Source organism: Carettochelys insculpta, chromosome 3, assembly GCF_033958435.1.
Source record: "Carettochelys insculpta isolate YL-2023 chromosome 3, ASM3395843v1, whole genome shotgun sequence".
NCBI lineage: Eukaryota > Metazoa > Chordata > Testudines > Carettochelyidae > Carettochelys > Carettochelys insculpta.
The window spans coordinates 151,206,581-151,231,514 of NC_134139.1; the positions used below are offsets into that span (position 1 = coordinate 151,206,581).

The 24,934-nt window shown below is 50.8% G+C and overlaps 1 protein-coding gene across 1 annotated transcript in view; it reads right to left on the minus strand.

Annotated features, from left to right (window-relative positions):
• CD109 (CD109 molecule) overlaps nt 1-24,934 on the minus strand; it is a 129,109-nt gene that overhangs the window by 92,496 nt on the left and 11,679 nt on the right. The window contains exon 3 of the mRNA XM_074991009.1: nt 7,754-7,782. Within this exon, the coding sequence (XP_074847110.1) occupies nt 7,754-7,782 (29 nt within the window). The remainder of the gene's footprint in view (nt 1-7,753; nt 7,783-24,934) is intronic.

Sequence of the window (24,934 nt, forward strand, 5' to 3'; positions counted from 1 at the left end):
AATTGTGTCCAGTTCCAGGCCCCCCCCGACAGCATAGAAAGGATCTGGATGCACTGGAGCAGGTCCAGCCGAGGTCAACAAAAATGACTGAGGGGCTGGAGCACATGACCTATGAGGAGAAGCTGAGGGATCTGGGCTTATTTAGTTTGCAGAAGAGAAGACTGAGGAGCGATTTGACAGAAGTCTTCAACTTCCAGGAGGGGAGCTCTAAGGAGGCTGGAAAGAGGCTGTTCTCAGTAGTGACTGATGGAAGAACAAGGAGAACAAGCTCTAGAGTTACAGAGCGGAAGGTGTAGGTTGGACATTAGGAAAAACTATTTTCCTGAAGGCTGGCGAAGCCCTGGAATGCGTTACCTAGAGAGGCGATGGAACCCCCATCCCGAGAATTTTTTAAGTCCCAGTTTGACAAAGTTCCTGGCTGGGATGATTTAGATGGAGTTGATCCTGCTTTAGGCAGTGGGGGCTGGACTCAATGACCTCCTGAGGTCCCTTCCAGCACCAGGATTCTATGATTCTAAAAAGTCTGTCAGCCTATAAGGTGCCACAGGACTTCTTGTTGTTTTTGCTAAAATAATCGTAGCCAGTCACTCCTATTTCTCAGTCCTGTAAAAATCTACTCTAAAAAGAGTATATCCTGATCTACAGGTGTTTGGTCTCCATGGCTGTTTCTACACAGGCCAGATCTTCCGGAAGAACGGTGCCTTCTTCCAGGAGATCTGAGGAGCTTCTGCACATGTAAGACGCTCTTTCGGATTTTTTCTGAAAGAAGGTGCCCCCTCTTCCGGATTCTGTATTCCGTTCCAGAATCAGGAAGAGGACCTTCTTCTGGAAGAAGGCATGTGTAGGTGTGTAGAAATGTGTAGATGTTCCCAGACTGCTTCTTTTGGAAGCAGTCCTCCATGGCGGCAGCCTGCTGGAGAGCGGGGCCGCTCCAGACACCCTTTAAAGCTGCAAGGACCCGGAGACCCCGTGGCAGGAAGCTGAGAGTGTGAGATAGGCAGCACATGCAGGGCTGCCTGCCACACGTCTGCGAGGCCCCACAGCGCCCAGCGAGTACTGACCCGCAGGGGTGGCTAGCCAGCCACCACCCCGCACCACCCAGGGGAGCCCCAGGAACCCAGACAAGGGCAGCCAGGACCCCGACCGGGCTCCAAAACAAAGGGCCCCCTCCTGGCCTGAACCAGAGCTCCAGGACTTCCTGGGGCTCTGGCGTGAGAAGGATGTCCTCCAGGACACCAGCAGGCACTGGAGGAATGCCCCATCCTTTGCCTGCCTCACCCAGGGCCTGGCTGCCCACAGCCACCCCTCCCGGACACCAGAACAAGTGTGGTGCAAGGTGAAGGAGCTGCGGCAGGGGTACATGCGGGCCCGGGATAGCGCCCACAGATCTGGCCGTGCCCCTGCCAGCTGCCCCTTCTACCGGGAGCTGCAGGACCTCCTGGCTGCAGATGACACCTCTCCACCCCGTGTCACCATGGAAACAGCCACAACCAAGCCCCCTGCTGCACTGGAGGAGGGGGACGAGGGACCCACCATTGTGGACGTCCCATCTGATGGGGAGTCCACAGACGGGTCCCTCATGATTGCGGTGCCCTCCACCGCCAGCAGCCAGGTCCCCTCCAGTCAGGCATCACCCGACATATACGAGGCCACCTTGGGTAAGCGCGCACAGTGGAAAAGCACAGTGGGGGCAGGGGTACACCTGGGCCCCAGCCCCAGGCCCCAAAGCCCTAAAGCCCGTCCCTGTTCACGGCCCAGGGCATACCCATGCCTGCGAGCAGCACCCAGCTCCCTCTCCCATGGAGCAACCCCTGAGCGTGCTGAGGCCCCCCCCCCAGCAGCAGAGCTGCATCTGGAACCCCCGACAGCTGAGCCCCCACCCAGCCCACAAGCCCGTTGCTAGGGTGGGCCACCGTGGATAGCGCCCCGGCTCCAGCATCAGGCCCCAGTGGCCGCCGTGGCAAGTGCATGCAAGCCTGCACGGCGGCCTCCCCTGGCACATGCCCATCTCGTGGGTCCTTGGAGGAGGTAACCAGCTGGGGAGACTGGGGCCATGCCACCCAGGTCCCAGATGTGGTACTGACTTCCCCCTCTACCCCCACCCTCTCTCTCGTAACAGCGGTACCATCCGAGCACTGGGGCAGCCAGATGAGGAGCCCAGGCCCACCAGCCCCATCCAGACCGGAGGACCCAGCAGCCCACCAGCTGGGCCCACACCAGCCCCTGCTGAACAGTGGCCACCGGTACGCCGAACCCAACGCAGCCACCGCGAGGAAGAGGCTGCGGCCTACAACGCGGCCCTCCACCAGCAGAATGCCCCAGCTGAAAGATGGTTGGCACTTGATGAGGCCGAGCTCCAGTGGAGGCAAGACACTTGGGGGGAGGTGGTGGGGATGCACCGCACAGTGTGGGGGGCCCTAGCGTGCCAGCCCCCAGTCCCCCCCCAGCTGCCCTCCCCGCAGTCCCCCTGGAGGTCCCCCCCGAGGCCCCCTGCAGTCCCCCCCCGAGGCCCCCCTGTAGTGCCCCCCCAAACCCCTCCCTGCTGCCCCCCCAGCTGCCCCTCCTGCATTCCTCCCCACTGGCCCCCCCGCTGGCCCCTCAGCTGTTCCCATGCCCCCAGCCCATGACCCTGAGGCCCTGGCCACCCTATTGCCCCTGGGCCTGCCTGATGCTGCATTGAGGGACCTCACAGCATGGCTTGTGGCCACGGTGCACCCTGTGGAGGGTTGCCCAAGTCACAACCCACCCCCCTCCAGCCCCTCTGCTGAGGCTGGGCAGGATGCTGACCAGCCCTACCTGCCGGTGCTTCCGGCCCCATCAGCGCCCCGCAGGGGACCACGCACCTGGGGTGGGAGTGGCGCCCGAGGGAGCCGGGGCTCACAGCCTTCCACCCCATCCCCTGATTAAGGCCCCCCAACATTCCTGCCCCAGTCCCCATCCAGGTGTAGGTGCCCCTGCCCCCTTACCCCCACGTATATAGTTCACTCCCTATCAGGTTTTGGTTGTTACTTTTATTATTCACTATTTACTATTTACATTTTTCACATTGGTAATGGTTCAAGGTTAAATATATGGTAGCATTCAGAACCCCCTGTGTCCCTGATTACTGTGGGGGAGGGTGGGGGGTTGGGGGTGTGGGGTGTGCACGTGGGGGTGCGTATAGGGGGCGTCTGTGGAGAGGGGTGCAGGATTAGTAGTCCCCTTGGCTGAATACCTCCCGAAGCACCTCCCGGATCTGGAGCCCGTCAAGATCAAGCTGCCGGTTGGGGGCTGCAGTGGGCTGCTGGTAGTGGGGGGCCAACTCCACCATCCAGCCCTGGGGCAGGGTCCCCTCACGTGCCTCAATGAGGTTATGGAGCACGCAGCAGGCAGCCACAACCTGCGGGACGTTCTCCACCCCCACATCAAGGCGCGTGAGGAGACACCTGAACCGCACCTTCAGACGGCCGAAAGCACACTCGACGGGATACTGGGCCCATGCGAGCAGAACATTAAACAGCTCCTGGGAGGGTGTGGAGTGGCCCATGTATGGGTGCATCAACCAGGGCTGGAGTGGGTAGGCCGGGTTGCCCACGAGGCAAAGAGGCATCATGACGTCCCTGATGGCGCGCTCTCACCAGGGCATGAATGTCCCAGGCTCCATCCTGTGGAACAGGGCGAAATTCTGCAGGATCTGCGCATCATGTGCCCTGCCCAGCCAGCTGACATAAATGTCCATGAACTTCCTATGGGCATCCACCACCTCCTGAAGCATGATGGAATGGTACCCCTTGTGGCTGACATATCGGCTGCCACTGTGGTCTGCGGCCCTGATGGGGATATGCGTCCTGTTGATTGCCCCAAAGCACTGGGGGAACCTGAGTGTGGCGAAGCCCTCAACAACTGCGTCCAGGTCCCCGATGCTCACCAGCCGCCGCACCAACATGTGGTTGATTCACGACCTGCAGGGGAATGGGCACACTCATGGGCATATGCAGAGGGGTCCCTGCCCCCCTCTCCTTCCACCCCCTCCCTCCCTACTGGGCCCCCCCTGCTGAGGGACCCCTCCAGCAGCAGCCATGTGGTATCCCTTCTGGGCTAGACCTGCCCACCCTCCCCAGCCCTGCTCCCTCCCAATTGGCGCCTGGGGTCTCCTGAGCCCGCCGGCCCCCTCCTTCCCTCCTGCCGATGGGGCAGGGTCTGGGGCAGGGCTTACCTGGAGGACAACAGCCCCGACAGTGGATGTGCCTACGCCAAACTTCTGCCCGATGGATCAGTAGCTGTCCGGAGTGGCCAATTTCCAGATGGTGATGGCCATGCGCTTCTCCAGGGAGAGGGACAGCCTCATCCAGGTATCCTGGCATCGTAGCATGGAGGCGAGCCAGCTGCAGATCTCAAGGAAGGTCTCTTTCTTCCTCTGCAGGTTCTACAGCCAGCGGTCTTTGTCCCACTCCCTCATGACGACCCTGTCCCACCAGTCCATGCTGGTGGTGTGGATCCAGACACGCTGGACTAGTTGGAGGGGGCCTGGCAAGGGTGGTGGGGGTGAAGGACCCACGGGCCTGGGCCTCTGCCTCCACAGGAGGCTGAAGAGGGTGGCCAAAAGGACAGCTAGCATGCAGGTGAGGGCAAGCCTGCTGTCCTGCGGCTGCTGGGGGTCCATGCCTGCTGGTCAGCAGGTGCTGGACAGGGACCTGGGTCTGGCTTGCTGGGCACAGATGCTGCTGGCCTCGGCAGCGTTTGCAGGGAGGGGCTGTTTGGGTGGGGCCCTTTAAGGGGCTGTGTGACCAGCAGCCCCTGAAGGGCTCCCTGGCTGTGCGATCCCATCCATGCTGTTTCCTGCCGTGTTCTTCCAGAAGAGTGCCGTTGCATGTGTAGATGCTCTCTTCCGGAAGAAGATCTTCTTCCAGAAGAAGTGCCATGTGTAGGAACGGCCCTTGAGAGGTGCCTGTTAGGAGTTTTTTATATGTTTTCCCACTTACATTCTCCATTTTCTTTTTGTTACTCTCTCCTCCCCAAACATGATACAAATCATTCTCTCTCCCATTGGTATTCTTGTCCTCACTTTCATTTTCTTAATAATAACATTAATAATAATAGTCAGGCTATTACTATATAAAGTACTGCTGCAAAACTACACCAGTTGCTGCAATGGGCTCTCACTTCAGCCCATGAAGTCACTGTTTCTTTTGGAAAATATGACAACCAAAAATAGTAACTCAGAGTAACACTTTATGCAGATTGTGTTACCAGACTATTATGCTGCAGATAATATGGGTTGACTTTTGTAGCCATGCAAGCGAAAAAAAAAATCCCTGTGAAAGAATAAATTAGTTATCATCAGGGCTATGATTTAGTCATAAGGGTCATGGTACTCATGGATTCTTTGTCTTTTCTGGACCTCCATGACGTTCATGCTTTGGGAGACAGAGGAAAGACTGTGTGCCCCTAACCTGGAACTGCAGCTGGCTAGAACCAGGTCCCTGTTGCCCCAGTCCTGTAGCTGAGGCCATGTGCTCTGACCAGTGGCTTATGCCAGGGCTGCAGCAGTGGCCCATGTGCTCCCTTGTAGCTTCCCTCCCCGCCCCCCGCCTCCTTCTCTGCCTTGCTGTGGTGGCTGGGGCATGGCAGGGGCTTGCTGTGGCCATGCATCTCTGTCCCACAGCTGTGGCCAGCTCCATAATGGGGGCCGTTTGCTCCTCAGAGCTGTACCTCCTGCTGTAGCCACTGAAGCTGGAGCTATGCCCCTGCCTTGAGAGGGAGCCTGATCCATCTGTCCACTCCCTATGAGACTCCATTTCCCACACACACACAGTCCTGCCCCCTCACCCCATCTATTTTTAATAAAGCCGCAGACAGACCATAGACTTGGTGCATTTTTGTTTACTGACCCACGACCTGACTGTGACTTTTACTAAAAATGACTATGATCAGACTTTAGCCTTAGTTATCACAGCTTCAGATCGTAATAAGAGACTCTGTAAGTTGAACTCTGCACACCCCTCAGGTGCAAGAAGGCCACCGATCCACCACTTCCTGGAACTGGCTGATATTCAATTTCAGTCCTCATCACAAATTAGCACTCCCTCCAGGCTGCTCTAAATTGGGCCAGCTTCTACTAGTCCTAGAACCCACTGCAGTGGGTGGGGATCGTCAGAACCGATGCATGCTCTGATCACACCCTTATCTCCCCAAACAAAGTCCAGACTTCAGCAGTAGAGTAGCGTCCCCTAGAGTTGCTGTAGGGATCCCCCACAAGGAGAGGTCCCCAGTGGCCAGTTCAGATAGCTGTAAGTCTGCTTTGTAGCACTGGAGCATCACAAAGTTGCCTTTTCGTAGGCTAGAATCTGGCTCAAAAATAGTTTGCATCTCTTACCTTATGTAATTGTTTATTGTATGTTAAAATACGTTATAGTCACAGCAACTACCTCCTTTCAAAGTTCATAGGACATAACAGAGTTTAGGATGGGAGCATTCTGAGGAGAAGTGAGCAAATCATTCCTCACAGGTAATATAGTCAGTGAATTAAACTATTTTCTGTTCATGGTGTACCCATGAATGGGCTGCAATTCTTAGTCTGTTTGCTGAATGAATGTTTTGTGCAAATATATTGCAACCTATGGATTTCTCACAATTCACAGACTGTTCACTGTGGCCACGGTTACTGTGAGGTTTCTATTTCAGGATACATTTATATCCCAAAATAGAAACCCCGTGGCCAAACACCACAATAGCAGGGCTATTTCAAGTGTGGTATTTCATTCCTGCTACCCCTTGTTGTGAGAGAGATAGCAGGAAGTCTGCAACAGGCACTTATTTCCAACTTCGGTGCTGTGTGGCCAGCACCAAGTTCAAAATAAGGTACCTCGAAATAACTTTTGCAATTTGTGCATGCAAAGTACATAAGTTATTTTGAGGTAGCGTTACAGTGTAGCCCTAACCTGGGAGTGTTAATTCAAATATTTGATATTTGTCAGTCACGCTCCATTGTTTTAGTTGCATACACATGTTACTGGGAGCCTGGATTTGAAAGATGCTTAGCATCTTCATCTCTCATTGACTTCCACTAGAATTGCTGACACAGGTGCTGGAACTAGGAGCATGAGGCAGCACCCCAGGGCTTGAAGTGGTTTCCACTATATACAGGGTTTACAGTTTGATTTAATGGCTATTTCCCCACTATACAGATTGTCAGAGCACCAGTGGTTGCTGATGCTCACAACCTTTGAAAATTAGCTCTTGATAAAATGTGTCCCTTACTAGGATAAAATCAGCTTTCCAAAGTGAATACTTAGGATTATAAATTCAGAATTCACTTTCCATGACTGTTCTGTAATGTCTGATTAACATATTGTTTTCAGTTGGAAAATTTTCTTCCTAGAGAATGCAATTAATATTCTGTATGAACACAAGCAGTGTGAAATGGTTTGAAATTTTGATCTATTAATTGTGGGTAGGGGTTTGGGCCCTATTCCCCTAGCAACCACAGTGTGTTGAGGAGACTGATGTCTACCAATCATAAACTAAGTAGTGTAACAGCTGGTCAGATGTTCAAGTTCTATGCCAGCTGATGCTGGAACTTGCCTTCTAAACCCTTCAAACATTCTGTAAAGAGCTTCAAATCATTTGGATTGGCACCTCCCTGGCTCACCTGTCATCTAGGGCATCCAGTCTATGAGTATGAAGATAATCTGCATCTTGCACAAGGCTAAAATATATCACTTCTTCAATATAAGTCAATAAAAGAAGCACTGAGACAAAAAAGAATACTTACAGCAGGAAGAACAAGAGTTCCAAAGGAGCCTAAATTAAGAAAAAAGAAAAACAGAATAAAGTTCTGCCAGGAATCCTCATTTTATCAAAAATAGCCACATTAAAAAGACTGTAACTCTTAGTTTAAATACAATTATATACAACAATTTACTAAGAGTTCGCACAGAGCATGCACGTTCCTGCAGCTCCAACCCCCAACCCTCACCCAGAATAAGTGGCATTCCAGGCTGGGAAGAAGATGTATGAGAGTCTGAAGGGGAAGAACCATAAAATCATGCACTAGATAGTAAAACGGCTCCTTGGGAGCCAATATCTACTAGAATAAGTTAGAACCATTTTATGCCAAGACAAGCTCAGGCCCTGGTAGGTCTCAGGAGCAAGAAAGCAGAAAGGTGGCATGGGATCCCATCTCTTCTCTCCAGCTGTTCTGATTACTATGCTAGCACACTGGGTCAATATACTTTCGTCCAAATGCTTAGTTCCTTTATTTAGTTATTCTGTGGTTGTTCAGAAATGTTTGAAAAATTGAACAGCTGTTACTAAGGACAGGCACAGGGTGATCTAAGAAATACAACCCAAAAGCTCACCCTAGGTGATGTGTCTAGCAGCTAAATGTGTGATGCACTTCAGTAGTTCCACTATAATAATGTTTTAAACACTTTCTGTATTGGTGAGCTAATCTCTTGGATGAAATAATTGCCTTTAAACTTTTCATTCACCTGATCCCATAGTAAAAAGCTCTGTCCTAATAACAGCCTTATCACCCAAACTAATAAAACAATGACCCTCTACTAAGACCAAAAGCTCTCTCTCCAACCAACCAAAGTTGGTCCCATGGAAGATGTAAAAAACAAATGAGACAAACCAACAAATGAAAAACAAGCTGCCCAAACTAAGGCCAGGTCCACACCAGACATTAAAGTTGATTGTAGATATGCAATTCTACCTACGACAACTGCATCACTGGAATCAAGTTATCTACAATCAACTTACCAGGCCATCCTCACAGAAGACCTCCCTTATTTCTTGCAATATTGAGGAGTACAGGGATCAACTGTTGACCCTAGATAGTTTGATTTCACATGTCTCTACTAGGCATGCAAAGTCAGACCCTGGAAGATCGACCCTGACCTGAACAAGGTCAATCTTCCTCAGAGTGAAGACATACCATCAGGACTTGACGCATCTTGTCAGCTAAAAAGTGAGCAAAACATCCTATAATTTAGGGGCTAATCCACAAAGGAAAGGGAAGGGAAGGCAGGAAGAGATTCCCAGTCAGGTACCATCCCAGTTAGGCACCCACCCAGTTAGGTACCATCCCTCTGTAGCACACAGGAATGCACTCAGTTGTACACCGCCTAAAGGGGCATGGTCTGGAGATCAGACAGCATGATAGGTGGTGCAGCAAAGTGACCCTTACAGAGTATCCCCTTGGCCTAGGATGAGGGAGCAGAGAGGTATCCCTGTGTCCCAGGGAGTCCTGCTCTGCCTCGCAGTGACAGGATTCCTCAGGCAGAACAGAGAGTTATTCCTTTTGAAGAGTATGCAGAAGCAGGATTCCCTGAAACACAGGAATACCTCTCTGCTCCCCCATCGATTCCGCCATTGGTTTGGATCTAAAACAGTCACAGAACCTATTGAATTCATCTTGCAACAGGAGAGCTAGCTATTCTCTCCCACATCATTACCATCATGTTGTAGTCTGATTATTGCATGGAAATACAGCAGATTAGAAGAAAGACTAAAGTCTATCAGTGACATACCCTGTAACCTAATCATATGGCACCAGCAAGTCTGAGGAAAATGAATACAGTTTTGCTCTGCACACAGTGAAAAAAGCCGGAGCAGTATTATTTCTGTCCAGGGCCAGTCTTTGGAGTGGGCCATAGGGGCTGCTGACCAGGACAGCCTGCCAAAGTGGGCATCACACACAGGGTTTGGATTTCAGCCTAAGGAGAGCCAGCTGGGCTGATGGAGGCGACAGGCAGACAGACAAGCGGTGCCTGGTGGATGGAGGGGAGAGCTTCCAGGGGAAACTGGACAACTAGTCATCCAAACTAGGTGATTACTCCTCCCTCCTGCTCCACATGCGCAGCTAACTGCTGTTCAAGTCCTTCCCCGTTTGGGCTTATTTAGTCTAAAGAAGAGAAGAGTGAGGGGGGATTTGAGAGCAGCCTTCCACTCCCTGCAAGGGGTTACAAAGAGGATGGAGAGAGGCTGTTCTCAGTGGTGACAGATTACAGAATGAGGAGAAATGGTCTCAAGTTGTGGTGGGGGAGATCAAGGTTGGATATTAGAAAAAACTGTTTCACCAGGAGGGGGGTGAAGCACTGGAATGTGTAACCTAGAGAGATGATGGAAACTCCATCCCTTTATAAGTCCCAGCTTGACAAAGTCCTGGCCAGGATGGTTTAGTTGGGATTGGTCCTGATTTGAGCAGGGGAGCTTGGACTTGATGACATCCTGAGGTCTCTTCCAACCCTATGATTTTATGAAACAGGGGCAATGCATGCAAGTGTGTGTGTGGTGTGGGTGTTGAAGGATCACATGCTCCCCCAAATGCCATGGGGCAGGAGAAGCAAGGCACCAGTCATTGTCCAACCACCCCAGGTCCCATGCTTTGGGTGGAGGGTTCCACAGGACCCAGGGAAGGGGTCTGCAACCAACATCATGAGAAGATCTGTTTTTTCAAATGCAGTTACAAAATCAGCCCTTCAAGAGCCTCAAGGCACGTGAATACCAGACAGTCCTTAACAACTAACGTCAAACTGTGCTTTTTATATCCCTATTTAAGCACAGCACCCAAACAATGATTTGTGCCAGTTAGAAAGTCGTTACCCTCCAGGCTTTACCCACCTCAGCCCCCACATCCTCCCCATCCCCCATGCCGCAAACCCACCCCCCACCACCAGAATTAACTCCTGAGCCTCAACCTCCCCTCTGCCCACAGGATTAACCCCTCTGAGCCCTCCTCCCCCAGGCTTAACTCACCCCAGCACACAGTTCTGCCGCAGCCACTGCCTCCTCCCGCTGCTCCCCAAAGCCGCTGCCTCCTTCTCAGCGTGGCTGTGCGGCTCCAACAGGGGCAGGCTCGGCTGCCCCTCTCCACAGCTTTCACATCACCTTAGACTTCCACCCATGTGGGGCGGCTCCCCGCCCAGCCAACTTTCCCTTCCACAGCTGACAGCTGAGCGGTTCCGGCTGCTGCCGCTTACACAACAAAACTAAATTCAGTTCGTTCAACAATGCACAACTGAACTTAGTTTTTTGTTTAAGGGGCGGTGGCAGCAGCCTGTGGAGCTGCACCTGGAGTCTGCAGCGGCAGCTCTCAGGGCCGGCAGGGAACCCTCACAGAGCCACATGCAGCTCCAGAGCCACAGGCTGCCGCCCCCTGGCCAACAGGATTAGTGGAGTTCTGGTGCTAACAGGGATCAGGTCGCTCTTCCACACTCACCGGTGGCAGTGGAAAGCGGAGTGACCTGGCCCCACCCACTCTGGTCCACCAGCTCCCAGAGCATTGCAGAAGGAGGAGGCTCAGGGGAAAGAGTGGGATCACCACATGTACCAACCAGCAGCAGGAAGTACAGCAATGCAGCTAGGAGCCAGGGGAGCAGAGCGGGCTGGGGCCACGTCACTCTGCTTCCCCCACCACTGCCAATGAATGCAGGGTGTGTGTGACCCCTACAGCCTGTGCTGGACACATCACTAGGGGGTGCGGGCAGGATGGAGCAGGAGAAGGCGGAGGTCAGGCCTGTGGTAGAGTGAGGGGAGGAAGGGCTTTCTGTCGTGCAGGGAGAAGTCACGTAGGATAGTCATGTGTGGGGTGTCCCTGTTCTGTCCCTCCCCAGAAGTCGCCACTGGACTAAAGCATGGGCAGAAGGGAGGAAGAGAGGGAAAGGCAGACCACCTATAGAAATTTACACAGCAACCTCTTCTTTCACATACATTCACACACCTCACTGCATCAACTATGTACTGCACAACATAGTTTGTGATTGGCTTGGTTACTCTGTAGGAACCAATCACTGTACAGTTCTGCCTCTTAGATTCCTAATCCATTTACTTGCCTTAGCATGTATGTGCCATTTTTCAGCCTCCTAATTAGTTTACCACCATACTTTTGTATTCCAAGAAATAAGACCTCCCCCACAATTAATTTTGCCACACCTACCTTCCTACAACCACACACCATACCACAGAAATATTAATCCTAGAGCTTTTCCATGCAACAAACCTATTGCCAACTCTGTCCACATACTTAGTCTGTAGAAACCATCACTGGACCTAACCACGTCTGTTACATGATCATGGGCTCATATCCTGTAACTTCACCAATGTTACCTACACCACCATGTGCCAGCAATGCCCCTCTGCTATGCATGTTGGACAAACTGGACAATCACTTCCCCAATGAATGAATGGACACAAATCAGACTTTAGGAATTGGAATACACATAAACCAGTCAGTGAGCATTTCAATGGAGCAGACCATAGCATCTGAGCTCTGAAAACATGCAGCCTAAAACAAAGAAACTTTAACACCAGATTACAAAGAGAGACATCTGAATTGGAATTTATCACAGGCTCCTGGAAGTAGGAATGCTACCAAGAGTAATGACAAACCAATGCAAACTATCTGCCCTGAGAGCTGCCGCTGCAGACTCCTTCTGTATTACTTGCTATGCTCTGAGACCCTTGAATCAGCTACTGTAAGCCCTACAAATGGATGGGGCTGAAGAAGGTAAGAAACACTGGATAGTCTTCATTCACAGGGTTTCTGTAGAGTCCCAGGTATGGATGTTCAAGGTGAGCACCAGATGTTTTGAAATGGTATTACAGCTACCTAGGTTATAAAGCTCTTCTTTGTTGCAGCTGGCCCCTGGAATCTAAGAGTGCCACTTTGCAATTTCTACAGTTGTGAGGTTAATCTGGGCCATATTTTCTGATTTTTTTTCCCAACATTATGATAGGTCCAGGCAAAAGACATAAAGGACAGCTTTAAACTACATGCCATCTATTCACCAGCAAGGCAAGGATATAAAAGGGCATCTTGATCCTCATTGTTTGGTCCATAGCAGGAGCGAGCAAAGTAGGGGGCTGGCCCCTTAGGGGGCATGGCATTTTGTAAGGGGGAACACAGCCCAGTTGGCTTCTGGGTCTCAGGCTCATCCACCTCATTAAAATGCTGAAATATGTTACTGCTTTTATGTATGTGTATTCACATTTCTATATCAATTGATAAATTTTTTACATTCTATGTATTTATTTTCTTCCACATGCAGAGAGGGTTTTTTTTTCCATGTGAACAATGGAAATTTTGGTTTTGGTTTGGATTACATTAGACACTGCTAATTGCAGGGATGAAAAGTGGGTCCTGATGTAAAAAGCCTGCTCACTCCTGGTCCAGCGGTTATCTCCTATAATATGGTGCATCAACTGCTACAGAAAGAAAATAGATAAAAGAGAAACGGCAGTGTAAACCTAAGTCCTATGTGTAAAGGCTGGTCTGCACTGGTCTCTTATATTTGCATAGCTACATCTCTACGGGATGTGAAAAATCTACATCCCTGAGAAACGCACCCATGTTGGCCTAAACTAAGAGATGGGGGAAAGCCAACTGGTGCAGAGGAGCACGTGGGTGGGACAGAGACTTATCTTAGAGGAGAGTCTATTGATTGAAATTTTCTAGGTTTTAGTCTGGAGGAGAGGATGGAAGAGGATAAAGCATGGGCCAGATCAGAAAAGAAACAATTACATAGAAAAGAATCTAACGTATCAGGAAAGGGCGGATGAATAAATAATAAGTTTTTAAAGTGCTTATACACAAATGCTAGAAGTCTAAACAGTAAACTGGGTAAACTAGAGTGCCTTATATTAGAGGAGGATATTGGTATAACAGGCATCAGAGAAACCTGGTAGAATGAGGACATTCAATAGGGCACAATCATACTGGGGTACAAAACATATCAGTAGGACAGAACAGGTTGTGCAGGTGAGGTAGTGGCACTATATGTTAAAGAAAATGTAGAATCAAATGAAGTAAAAATCTCAAACGAATCGAAATGTTCAACAGAATCTCTATGGAGAGAAATTCCACAATTGAGAAGCACTGCTAACAATGTTGCAGATGAACAGTTGTTAGCAACAATGGAAATTATTTTTGTAAAAGTTCTTTCATGTACCCATTGCTCAGGCCTTCTTATTACCAGGACCATTACCAATAGGCAGTGGGTGAAAGGCAAGCTAGAAAAGGCAGCTCCACCCCTTCCACCCACGGACAAGCCTATTTTGCTGCTCCCCAAAAATAAAGCCAAGCCCAGCCCACACCACAGGCTACTGTCCACAGCCTCTGACCCTCTGGTCCCCCAATCTAGGGGGTGGTGTGACCCTACCCTTCCTGGCCAGCTACACTGCCTGCTGGCCAGAGAGCCAAAGAGCCACTGCTCTAGCCCCAAATATGGTCCTCCCAAGCCTGCGGGACAATGATGGCCCTGGCCCTTCCCAGGCATCTGGACAGCTCCAGCCCAAGTGCCACTTATCCCCAGACACCCCTGGAGGGGGCCTTCACCAGGCAGCCAGACAGCCGCGCCCCCACACCAGCGTTGGCACTCCATAGGCAGCACCAGCCCTCCCTGGGTAGCTGGGCAGCCACACCACAGCCCCCATTCCCAGACTTCCCCAGCCCCTAGTCCCTGCCCTTCCCAGGCAGCCAAGCTGCAGCGCTGTGGCCCCAACTCTCCCCCAAGTGGCTTGGGAACGTAGGCAATGCCTTCCCTTGCCTACATCACCCACTGCCCCTGCCATTACCCTACTATCCACTAGCCAATGTTTCCTCCTAAGACAGGGAGTAAAACTGAAAATGTTAGCTTCAACTTTTCCAAGCTGAAACCATAAATAAGCCATCTGCAGCATTAGGTCACATCTAGATTCTGATCACTGCATAATGATTTTGTTAGGAACTTAATATACATTGCCAAGTTTGAGACTTTAAGCATTAATTTGAGCTGCCTTGACAGAAGGTCTTCCCACAAACTCACTAATGTGCTTAATAGTAATCCCTTCAGACTCCCACCACATTTCATCCAGAATGAGCTACCGACTTCCTCAACTCAGATTGTGATTCAAAAGGTCTTCTGTATGCCAGTATGCCGCTTCAACATGCATTTTTTCAAAGCTTTGTTTGTGAGCCAAATTTTATTAATAAACAAAATTCTGCATTAACACCAATTTAACAGCCATGCTCTGATATGAAACTGTTATGGTATTTCCATTACCAAATGTTCCCAGCAATAGAATTTTTCTGCAGGCACGCACGATGCCTTTATTTCTGTCTTAAAAAGATTTTGGTGATAGCATATTTTCAAGACAACCATGACAGTTTATACCAGCTGAAACCTTGACCCTTTATACAACTAAGCAGTATGACCATTGTTCCCTGCAAACTGAGAGTGAAGGTGGTCACCCAGGAGAGATTCAGGTGTTGTCCAGCTGATTAGCAGAATGTCCACCGCAGCCACAGCCAGCAGCATATATTGCTACTGGTGGTGCACATCTCTATATGGCTTGGTGCACATAAAAAATTATGCTGCACATGGAAGGAGTATATCAGCGGTTTTGGTGACCAAATTGTAAAGCTCTGTAAAAGTTACAACTAAAACCCGAGACCTTCATGTTGTAAACAGCACAGAGACAAAATTCCTGGGCACTCAAACCTTCAGGACGAAACAGTGAGCATTATCATAGGCTGTGAGCCTGATTCTCCAGAGCTGGCTTGTGCAGTCACTTTTACCTGTAGAAAAGGTATGGAAAATTCTACTGTGCTGATTTACGCAAAGTACAAATAAAATTGTGAAAAATCAAGCTGTGATGGGGCTGCTGTCCCGCACTGGCCCTATAAGGGTTGGTCATGAACAAATGTCTGTAAAGGGTTAAACCCAGACAGAATGGATTCTCTGTTGGCAAGGAGCCAGGTGGGCTGTCGAGAAACCCCACGGAATGTCCACATTACAAAGACGTTCTGTCGGCAGTAAATCGACAAAACGTGGCACATCTGTTGACAGCATTCTGCCGCTCCCCCATGAGGCAGAACGCCTCTCTCAACAGATCACTGTCAACAGAAAGCCAGTCTGGGCATTCCAGGGGGCTTCTGTCGACAGAAAAGCCCTCCATGGTGCCAGCCAGCTGCCTCAGGGGATGCCACGTCCACAGCTATCAGAGCTCTATGGTCCCTGCCTCCAGCCACTCTGAAAGCTGCAGGGAGCCCTGGCAACCCCGTGACAGGAAGCTGAGAGTGTGGAAGCAGCAGAGCCACAGATTGCTTGTCCCCATGCCCTCACAGCCACTCCCAACAGTGGAATACAGACTGATGGCCAAAAGCCAGCCACCCCGCTACCCTGCAGGGCCCTCTGGGGACCAGCTGGAGGAGTCCCAGGAGCCACCCCAGGGCATAAAACACCAGGCCCCCTCCTGAACCAGGACCCAGATCCAGGACCTCCTGATCATGTGGGACAAGGACCTCGTGAGCCCCTCAGCAAAGCAGAGGAATGCCCCCACCTATGCCCACCTGACCACTACCCTGGCGACCCGGGGCCACTCCGCTCGCACCATGGAGCAGGTGCAGGCAAAGGTGAAGGAACTGCGAGCCCAGCAGTTGGAACCAAGTGCAAGGCAGCGCGTCCCACACACACTTAGCAGGCAGCTCCCAGGCATGGGCGCCAGCCTGCTGCCAGCCTCAAAGGCTCAGGTCCCGGAGGAGGGAGCCCACCAGCTCCCGCCATGGATGGAAGCGGGCAAGCCACATGGGTGCCAGCCTGACCCCAGACACACTGAGGAGCGCAGCTCCCAGCACACAGGCATGCCTGCAGGTGACAGCACCTGCAGACAGCACTGCGAGCCACACGTGGGAGGGAGCGCCAGGGTCGGCCAGGCTGCACCCAGCTCACCCACCACCCATGAGAGGTCCCCTCTGTGGCCGGACACCCCCCTCAGCCTCTCGCGTGTCGATCAGGGGGCGGGCTCGCCTGCAGCTGTCAGCGCAGTCCCAGAGGCACCCTGCAGTTCCTGTGCAGCAGGGCCCACTGTGAAGGCAATCATGCCAGTGCTCCCGGGACATCCCTTTCCTGTGTCCCAGGAGGTGTTGGTTAGTGGTCATGGTGGGGGGCAGGGCCCTAAGGGCTACACTGTGTAAATGACTCACTGTCTTCCCTCTGTGTCTTCCTTACAGCTGGACCTGCACTGAGAGAGGGCTGAGCCAGCCCAACCGCCCCGCCGGAGCCAGCCAGCCCCGAGGCAGCACCAGGGCAAGCCAGCACCCTCCCACCAAGAGGGCAGGCCTGTGGCTTAAGGGGATGTCGGCGGGTGGACAAGGACCTCTAGAGGGCCCACACTGCTGCTCTCTGGAGAATGACCTCCTCGAGTGGCAGCTGTGGGACAACTGCGAGTGGCAGGCTAAGGACCGGGAGTGACGGTCACGGGCCTGGGACCAACGGATGTCCTGCTTTGACACTGCCACCAGCATCTGGCAGGACCTGTCGGCCCAGCCAACCATGGCTGCCATCCCCGCTTCCCCCACCACCATCACTCCACCCACCACCCTGGCCCCACCAGCCATCCCACGGTGCATTGTGTGGGCAATGGCCGAGGCTGCCCCCCCCCCCACCGCACTCCCAAGACGCTCCCCGCCCCTGCTTCCCCTGCCAACCCAGACCCCAGCACAGCCCCATCGCCTCCCCTCCAGGAGAGTGTAATCCAGAGGCTGAAAAGTTAATTCCTGAGTGACCAGCAGGAGGCGCTGGGGTGGTGAGACCTTCCCCTCTTCTGTAAGGTACCAGACATCGGCATACAGGAGAGCTTCTGGCAACACTTTTCTACACCAGCTGATACACAACTAAGGCAACCTGCACAGTTTTCCTGGGGCAATGAGACATGAGTGGAGGTGCCCCCCATTACATGGTCCTACTGCACCTAGAGGCCTACGTCACACATTCTTGAGCTCCCACTCCTGACACTGGAGCTGGTTGCAAATTTTCTATCAGAATGATTTTCTGGCAGAACTGTCAGTTTCTGATCATTCAGTTCAGTTCAGCATCGAACTTAACTTCCCTATGGTGTTATGGAAATTGTAGGTCAGACCTCCACGATCTCTTATGTAGGCGGCTCCCTCGCCAGACTACTTCACCTATGATACATTCAGTCTTTCTTATCAGTGAGTGGTGTACTACATGGCCTGGATGGGCAAGTGTGGTACAGCCACAATGGAACCCTGCAGTTTTCTGTCAAACTGATTAGAAAAAGACTTAAAATAATTATTATTTGGGGGAAAACGTCTGTTCTGACTGAAAATGCCAAAAGAAAACATGTTATTTCTGAATTTTCAAAATTTTGTTGTAAGAAAAATTTTGATATTAACTTTCTGTCCCAATTTAAGATGAAACAAATGTTGAAATATAGGCATTTCCCATTTTTGCTCAGTTCTAACCGGCACCTAATACAGCAAGGTCTCAACATTCACGAGGGTTCTGTGTTGAGAACCCTCAAAAATGTTTAATTTCACGAATACTGTATGGCAGCCTCTCCCACCTGGAGCCTGGCTGCCGGGGCTCCTGCCCGGAGCCCAGGGGAAGCAGGGGCTGATGGCACTCCTGCCCAGGGCCCCAGGGAAGCAGCAGCTGCCGGTGCTCCTGCCTAGGGACCAGGGGAAAGCCACAGCTGCTGGCGCTCCTGCCCGGGGCCCTGGGGAAGCGGCGGCTGCCAGCACTGCTGCCTGGAGCCCTGGGAAGCAGCAGCCATCCGCCCCAGGGCCCCAGGGAAGTGGCCACTGACAGCCACTCGCAAATAATTGAATTCACAAACCTTTGGTTTGTGAATGTTGAGACCCTACTGTACAGATGCAATATGTAGCTACTCATAGTGGGAAGGTGCCACGCGGCCTCTGGATCCAGAACAGAGGTCATCAAGTTGTGGGGTCCTTTCTGGGGCTGTGGAGGAGCTCTCAGGTAGTGACAACCACAGGCAGCTTGGACCAGCCCCATGCAGTAGGGCTCAGGGAGGGAACACCACTCCCAACACAACTTACTGGTGCTAAATGGAAAGCAGGGCGGGCCCAATGTGAGGCCCTAAGCAGAGTCCCTGCTGCAGGGGTGGGAAAGTGGCCTCTGCCCTGGAAAAAAGACATGGGGAATTTGCCCCATGGCAGTCAGCAAAGCAGGCAGTGAGAAGTGCTGGGACTCCAGCAGCAAGGAAGAAGCAACAGTCCAAGTACCCTAGGGAAGACTCTGCCCACAGCCAGCCACTCTGCTACATTCTCCCTCCCTGCACTACATGGACACAGGATGAGAGCCATCCCCCCCAGAAGTCGTCGCCTCCTTGCTGCTGAACATCCCAGTAAGAGGCAAATTGCCCACCCTCGCTGCCCTGTGGGGCAAAATCTACAGAAATCAAACCTGTGACTCCACATGTCCTCCTGCCCCATACTACCTCTGCCTCACTAGTTACTGATTTCCATATATACAGATACAAAACACTCCTGTAACTATTCTATCTTGCCCAAAGGGGGGTGTGGCACCATCATTAAGGACTTAATGAAACAGAACTTCAGCTCCTATGGAATCAGTGTACAACCACAGAAGGGAACAGGTGATCTGTACACCAGCTAAAAAGCTGAGCTTTTTCATGTTCATTTGAAAGGTGTTCCAAAAAGTAATATTTCCTCTCACCTTTCCCTGCAGCTGCCCTCATCTGTTCTTTACTCTCTTAGAGAAAGCAAAACTGAAGATGACTGCAAATTTAAATGACTTCATTTCTTTCTTTTAACAGATGTGTTTACATATTCTTGTTCGGGGCATAATTACAATTTTTTCTTCAGAATGATTGAAACCCTTTTTCCCAAACAGTGTGTTTCAAAGCAGCATAAAACCAGAGAAACCAAGGAAACATGTTCTGCAAACTTCTTCTGTTTTTTGTATCACCACAAAACCTATATTGCTATTATTATTACCTTGTTGAAAGAATCCTCATCAGTTGCTATGACACAGACAAACAGAGCCCCTATAAATATTCCACAGCCTAAACCAAGAACAGGGCTAAAATATAGATAAACAGGAAATATTTCCAATATGTTCATATTACAACTTCATTTAAAATGTTTAAAATTCTCATCTTGTACAGTAACTGATGAAATTGTACCAAGTTTGTAAAATATACTTATAGGCTACGTCTACACGTGCAGCCAACATCGAAATATCTTATTTCGATGTTGCGACATCGAAATAGTCTATTTCGATGAATAACGTCTACACGTCCTCCAGGGCTGGAAACGTCGATGTTCAACTTAGACGTTGCTCAGCCCAACATCGAAATAGGCGCAGCGAGGGAACGTCTACACGTCAAAGTAGCACACATCGAAATAGGGATGCCAGGCACAGCTGCAGACAGGGTCACAGGGCGGACTCAACAGCAAGCCGCTCCCTTAAAGGGCCCCTCCCAGACACAGTTGCACTAAACAACACAAGATACACAGAGCTGACAACTGGTTGCAGACCCTGTGCCTGCAGCATAGATCCCCAGCTGCCGCAGAAGCAGCCAGAAGCCCTGGGCTAAGGGCTGCTGCCCACGGTGACCATAGAGCCCCGCAGGGGCTGGAGAGAGAGCATCTCTCAACCCCCCAGCTGATGGCCGCCATGGAGGACCCAGCAATTTCGACGTTGCGGGACGCGGATCGTCTACACGGTCCCTACTTCGACGTTGAACGTTGAACGTCGAAGTAGGGCGCTATTCCTATCTCCTTATGAGGTTAGCAACTTCGACGTCTCGCCGCCTAAAATCGAAGTTAACTTCGAAATAGCGCCCGACGCGTGTAGACGCGATGGGCGCTATTTCGAAGTTGGTGCCGCTACTTCGAAGTAGCGTGCACGTGTAGACGCAGCTATAGTGTTGTGTTATCTGCCACTGAAATTAAATCATGGAAGAACTAACACAGTGAACCCAGCCTTTACAGCTACATCTACACTACAGCGATCTTTCCAAAGAAGTTCTTCACGAAAAGCTCTTTCAAAAAACTTCTTCCAACAGAGAGCATCCACACAGCCCTCACTCTTTGGAAAGAATGGGCCAGGGACTGAAAAATCCAGCATCATGAGGACTGCTCTTTTGAAAAAAAGGGCCCTTGGGGCATCTACACATGTTTTTTTCTGAAAGAATCTTTTGGAAAAAAAGGTGCAGTTCCTCACCTAGGAGAGGAAGCAGGCCACTGGAAAAAGCACTGTGTTCTTCTGATTTAATATCCAAAGGGCACATATTAGCCGCATCTACACTAGCTGGCTATTTCGAAGTAGCCATGCCAACTTTGAAATAGCGCCCGCCGCATCTACGCGTGGCGAGCACTATTCCGAAGTTGAAATCGACGTAAGGTGGCGAGACATCAAAGTCGCTATCCTCATCAGGAGATGGGAATAGCGCCCTACTTCAATGTTGAACGTCAAAGTAGGGCACGTGTAGACAATCTGCGTCTCGCAACATTGAAATAGCGGGGTCCTCCATGGCGGCCATCAGCTGAGGGGTTGAGAGACACTCTCTCCAGCCCCTGAGCTCTATGGTCGCCACGTGCAGAAGCCCCTTAAAGCTCCCCGCCCCCTTATTTCCTGTGCAGGAAGCTGAGAGCTTGTGCAGGCAGCAGCACAGCCACGTGCACAGCCTGCACGTCCTCTGCAGCCCCAACCCACCACCCTGCACCCCATGGCATCCAGCCAGCCCCCCAAGCGCCCACAGGGCACCCCCCCCAAGGGGACCCAGGGCTCCCAGCCTGCCAGCCAGCGGGGGAAGAGGCAGTGGGGCCCCTCCTGGACGGAGGCCGAGATCCGGGACCTGCTGGGGCTCTGGGGCAAGGAGGAGGTGCTCCAGGTAATGGGGAGCAAGAGGCAGAATGCGGATGCGTTCGCTTGGCTGGCCGAGGGCCTGGCTGCCCAGGGTCACCCTGCCCGCACTCCTTACCACGTCAGGAGTAAGGTAAAGGAACTGCGGCAGGGTTACGCCTGGGCCCGGGACACAGCCAGCTGATCTGGGGCCACCCCCGCCGCTTGACCCTTTTACAGGGAGCTCAGGGCCATCCTAGGCCCCCGGTACACCTCCTCCCCCCGGTCACCTGTGACACATCGGGCAACGAGCCCCAGCAGGCCCTGGAGACGGAGTCCACCCCGGAGGCCAGCCCTGCACCCCAGGGGTCCCCCAGGAACCCACCCCTGGGACACCGGAAGAGGAGGAGGAGGTTAGGGCCTACAGGTGGTGATGCTGTTCCCAGAGCTACTTAAAAGCCCTGTATTTATACCCTCCATCACCACAATAGGGGTAGTTTCACATGATCATCCTTTGTGCCATAGCTGACTTCATCTATAGGTATTCATTTCCCTCTTCTATCGTCTGTGAGACAACGCCCTAGTAACACTTGTAGAGCTACAAAACTGTTACCAAGGGTGTATGTTAGGCTAGGCCAGTGTTTCCCAAATGGTGTTCCATGGAAAGGGTTCTGCAAGACTAAATACGAATATAGCATTTTTCGAAAGAAGGGAGCTCTTTTGAAAGATCCCATGGAGCGTCTGCACACAAAAAGCATTCTTTCTAATGTAAATCAAAAGAATGCGGTGCTGCTTTTGAAATCGCTCTTCCTTGCCCATTTCAGGAAGTGCTCCCCCTTTCTAAGGAAAACTCTCAACAGGCCCCTTTTTTTTTAGAAGAGCAGTCTACACAGGGCCTGACGTTTCAATCCCTGGCCCGCTCTTTCGAAAGAGCAGATCGCTCTTTTGATCCGCTTTTTTGTGTGTGGTCGCACTCTTTCGAAATAAGTTCTTTCAGAAGAGATCTTCCGGAAGGGTTTCTTCCAAAATTCTGCCATACATTATTACAAGAAAAAATGTTTTTTAAATGTAATTTACTGTCCACACTTATTGCGATGTGTTGACTTTTTTCACATGATTCAGTATTGTGCAGATAATGACAACAGGCTATCCATTTTCACTCTGTCTAGAGCTTCATAATCAGTCTGTTGTACGAATTTAGATGGTCCCAAGTGTTCACATAACCCACTCATTGTCCAGCTTGAAAAACTGTTAAACTAGGTCCAGAATTTGGTATTCAGTAACCTTGGACTGCTTAGTACCATGACAAACACACCATTGAATTGTATTTAATCTTTTACTGAAGACTAAGATGGGAAGGGGAAAACAGTCAAAATACTTGAAACGTAAAAGTATTACATAAGCTTTCCCCTTTAGCTGGCAAGAGTTTTCAGACTGAAACTCACCCTGTTTTACAATCCACAGCGATGGTATCAAACAAAGGAAAAAAGAAGAAAGGAAGACAGGAAAACAAGCTAGTTGAGGTGGGGAAGGAGCTGCTGTTGTTAAAGTCAGATCCTGTTTCATCCCAATGGGTCTTTGGGATTCAGCTGGACCCAACAGAGGTGTGAACACCATCCAGGTCCCTCTTTCTGGCCCTGCCTGGTCAGGACACCTCTTAGGGTCAAAATAACAAAGGCCCAGGTCACAGGAGATGGTGAGAGTACAGACACAATGGGAAGCTCAGTCCATTAGCCATTTTTTCCCGTCAAAGTCTCCCTAAGGACCCAGTCAAGGGGTTCCATTCACCACAGGTGCATGTCCTTTTTACTGTCTCAGAATTAGCTTTCACCCATCTGGCACCTCCTTCTGTCCATCATTCATGGTCTGGACCTCTCTCTCTCTCTCTGTAATTTAGGGTGCCTCATCTTCATAGCTCAGCACTCCAGCCATATCATTAGATTTCACTCCCTCACCCTCTTTCTAGGGTAACAAAGGCCCATGGAACAAGCTGCCATATAATATCTCAAAAAAATCTGCTATTGCAGCTCCAAATCCTGTGCCACTTTGTTAATGGCTGATAAAAGAGGTCAGGCCCATCTACTATGTCAGGATCCAACTCAATGACACTATGACTAACAATTTAAGTCTGCTGAGTCACAGACCTTATTGCACTGTTTCTGAGCTCCTTCCCACCCCACCTCTCTATCTCAGCGTCGATTTTCTACCACAGCTTCCTCCATTCTCTGTGGCTACTTCATCCCTAAGCCTTTTGTCAAATTTCCTGGTCTAGGGCTGGACCCATGACTTACTCTCCCCCTGCATTTCCTCCTTGACTTTGGCCAATCCCATTTTCCTCTAGGGAGTGTCTGCAGACCAACGCATGCTTTCAGTTTCCTGACTTCAGACTCCTATCTGTTTCTCCCCCCCCAGTTCCACTTCTTCAGGCTTCACTCCAGGTACAGCATACAAAATTAACTGGCTTCTTCTGACCCATATTAACCTGCACAAAACATATGTGGGATGAACCACCCCATCACAGACCCAAAAGGAACTGATGAGTTGAATAGCCCGTCCTCTCATTACTGACACTCCCTATTTTGGTTCACTGATTTCTAGTTTTACAATTTCCTCATTTGCGAAGTACGATCTTAACGTGGTCCTTATATGATATCAGTGGGCCTTTTTATTGAGACTAATTTCCTTTGCATCCCTCTCATACCTTCTCCCATCAACATTTTTATCATTGCCTATTGCACTTGTTCATGAGCTGTCATGTACCTGTTACAGCTAAATGCACAATTTGTAGTCCCAATTATCACAACATTCTCAGGCATGCTGCAATGTCTGGGAGGCAAACTCTTCACGAGAATGTTTCTGTTTCCAGTTGGCTTTTTATTTCTTTATTCTTCTCTTCTCTAATTAATGGAAGCATTTCTGTTGAGTTCACATTCTGAAAAACTTATTTAGAATCATAGAACTATAAAGCTGGAAGAGACCTAAAAAAGCCATCAAGTCCTGCCCCCTGCTCTAAGCAGGACCAAACCCATCAGATCAGCCCAGCCAGGGCTTTGTCGAGGCGAGACTTAAACACCTCCAGGGATGGAGACTCCACTACTTCCCTGGGTAGACCATTCCAATGCTTCACCACCCTCCTACTGAAAAAGTTTTTCCTAATGTTCAACCTGAAACTTTCCAACTGCAACTTGAGACCATTTTTCCGTGTTCTGCCATCCGTGACCACTGTGAACAGCCTCTGTCCAGCCTCTTTGCAGCCTCCCTTCAGTAAGCTGAAGGCTGTTATCAAGTCCCCCCTCAGTCTTCTCTTCTGCAGACTAAACAGTCCCAATTCCCTC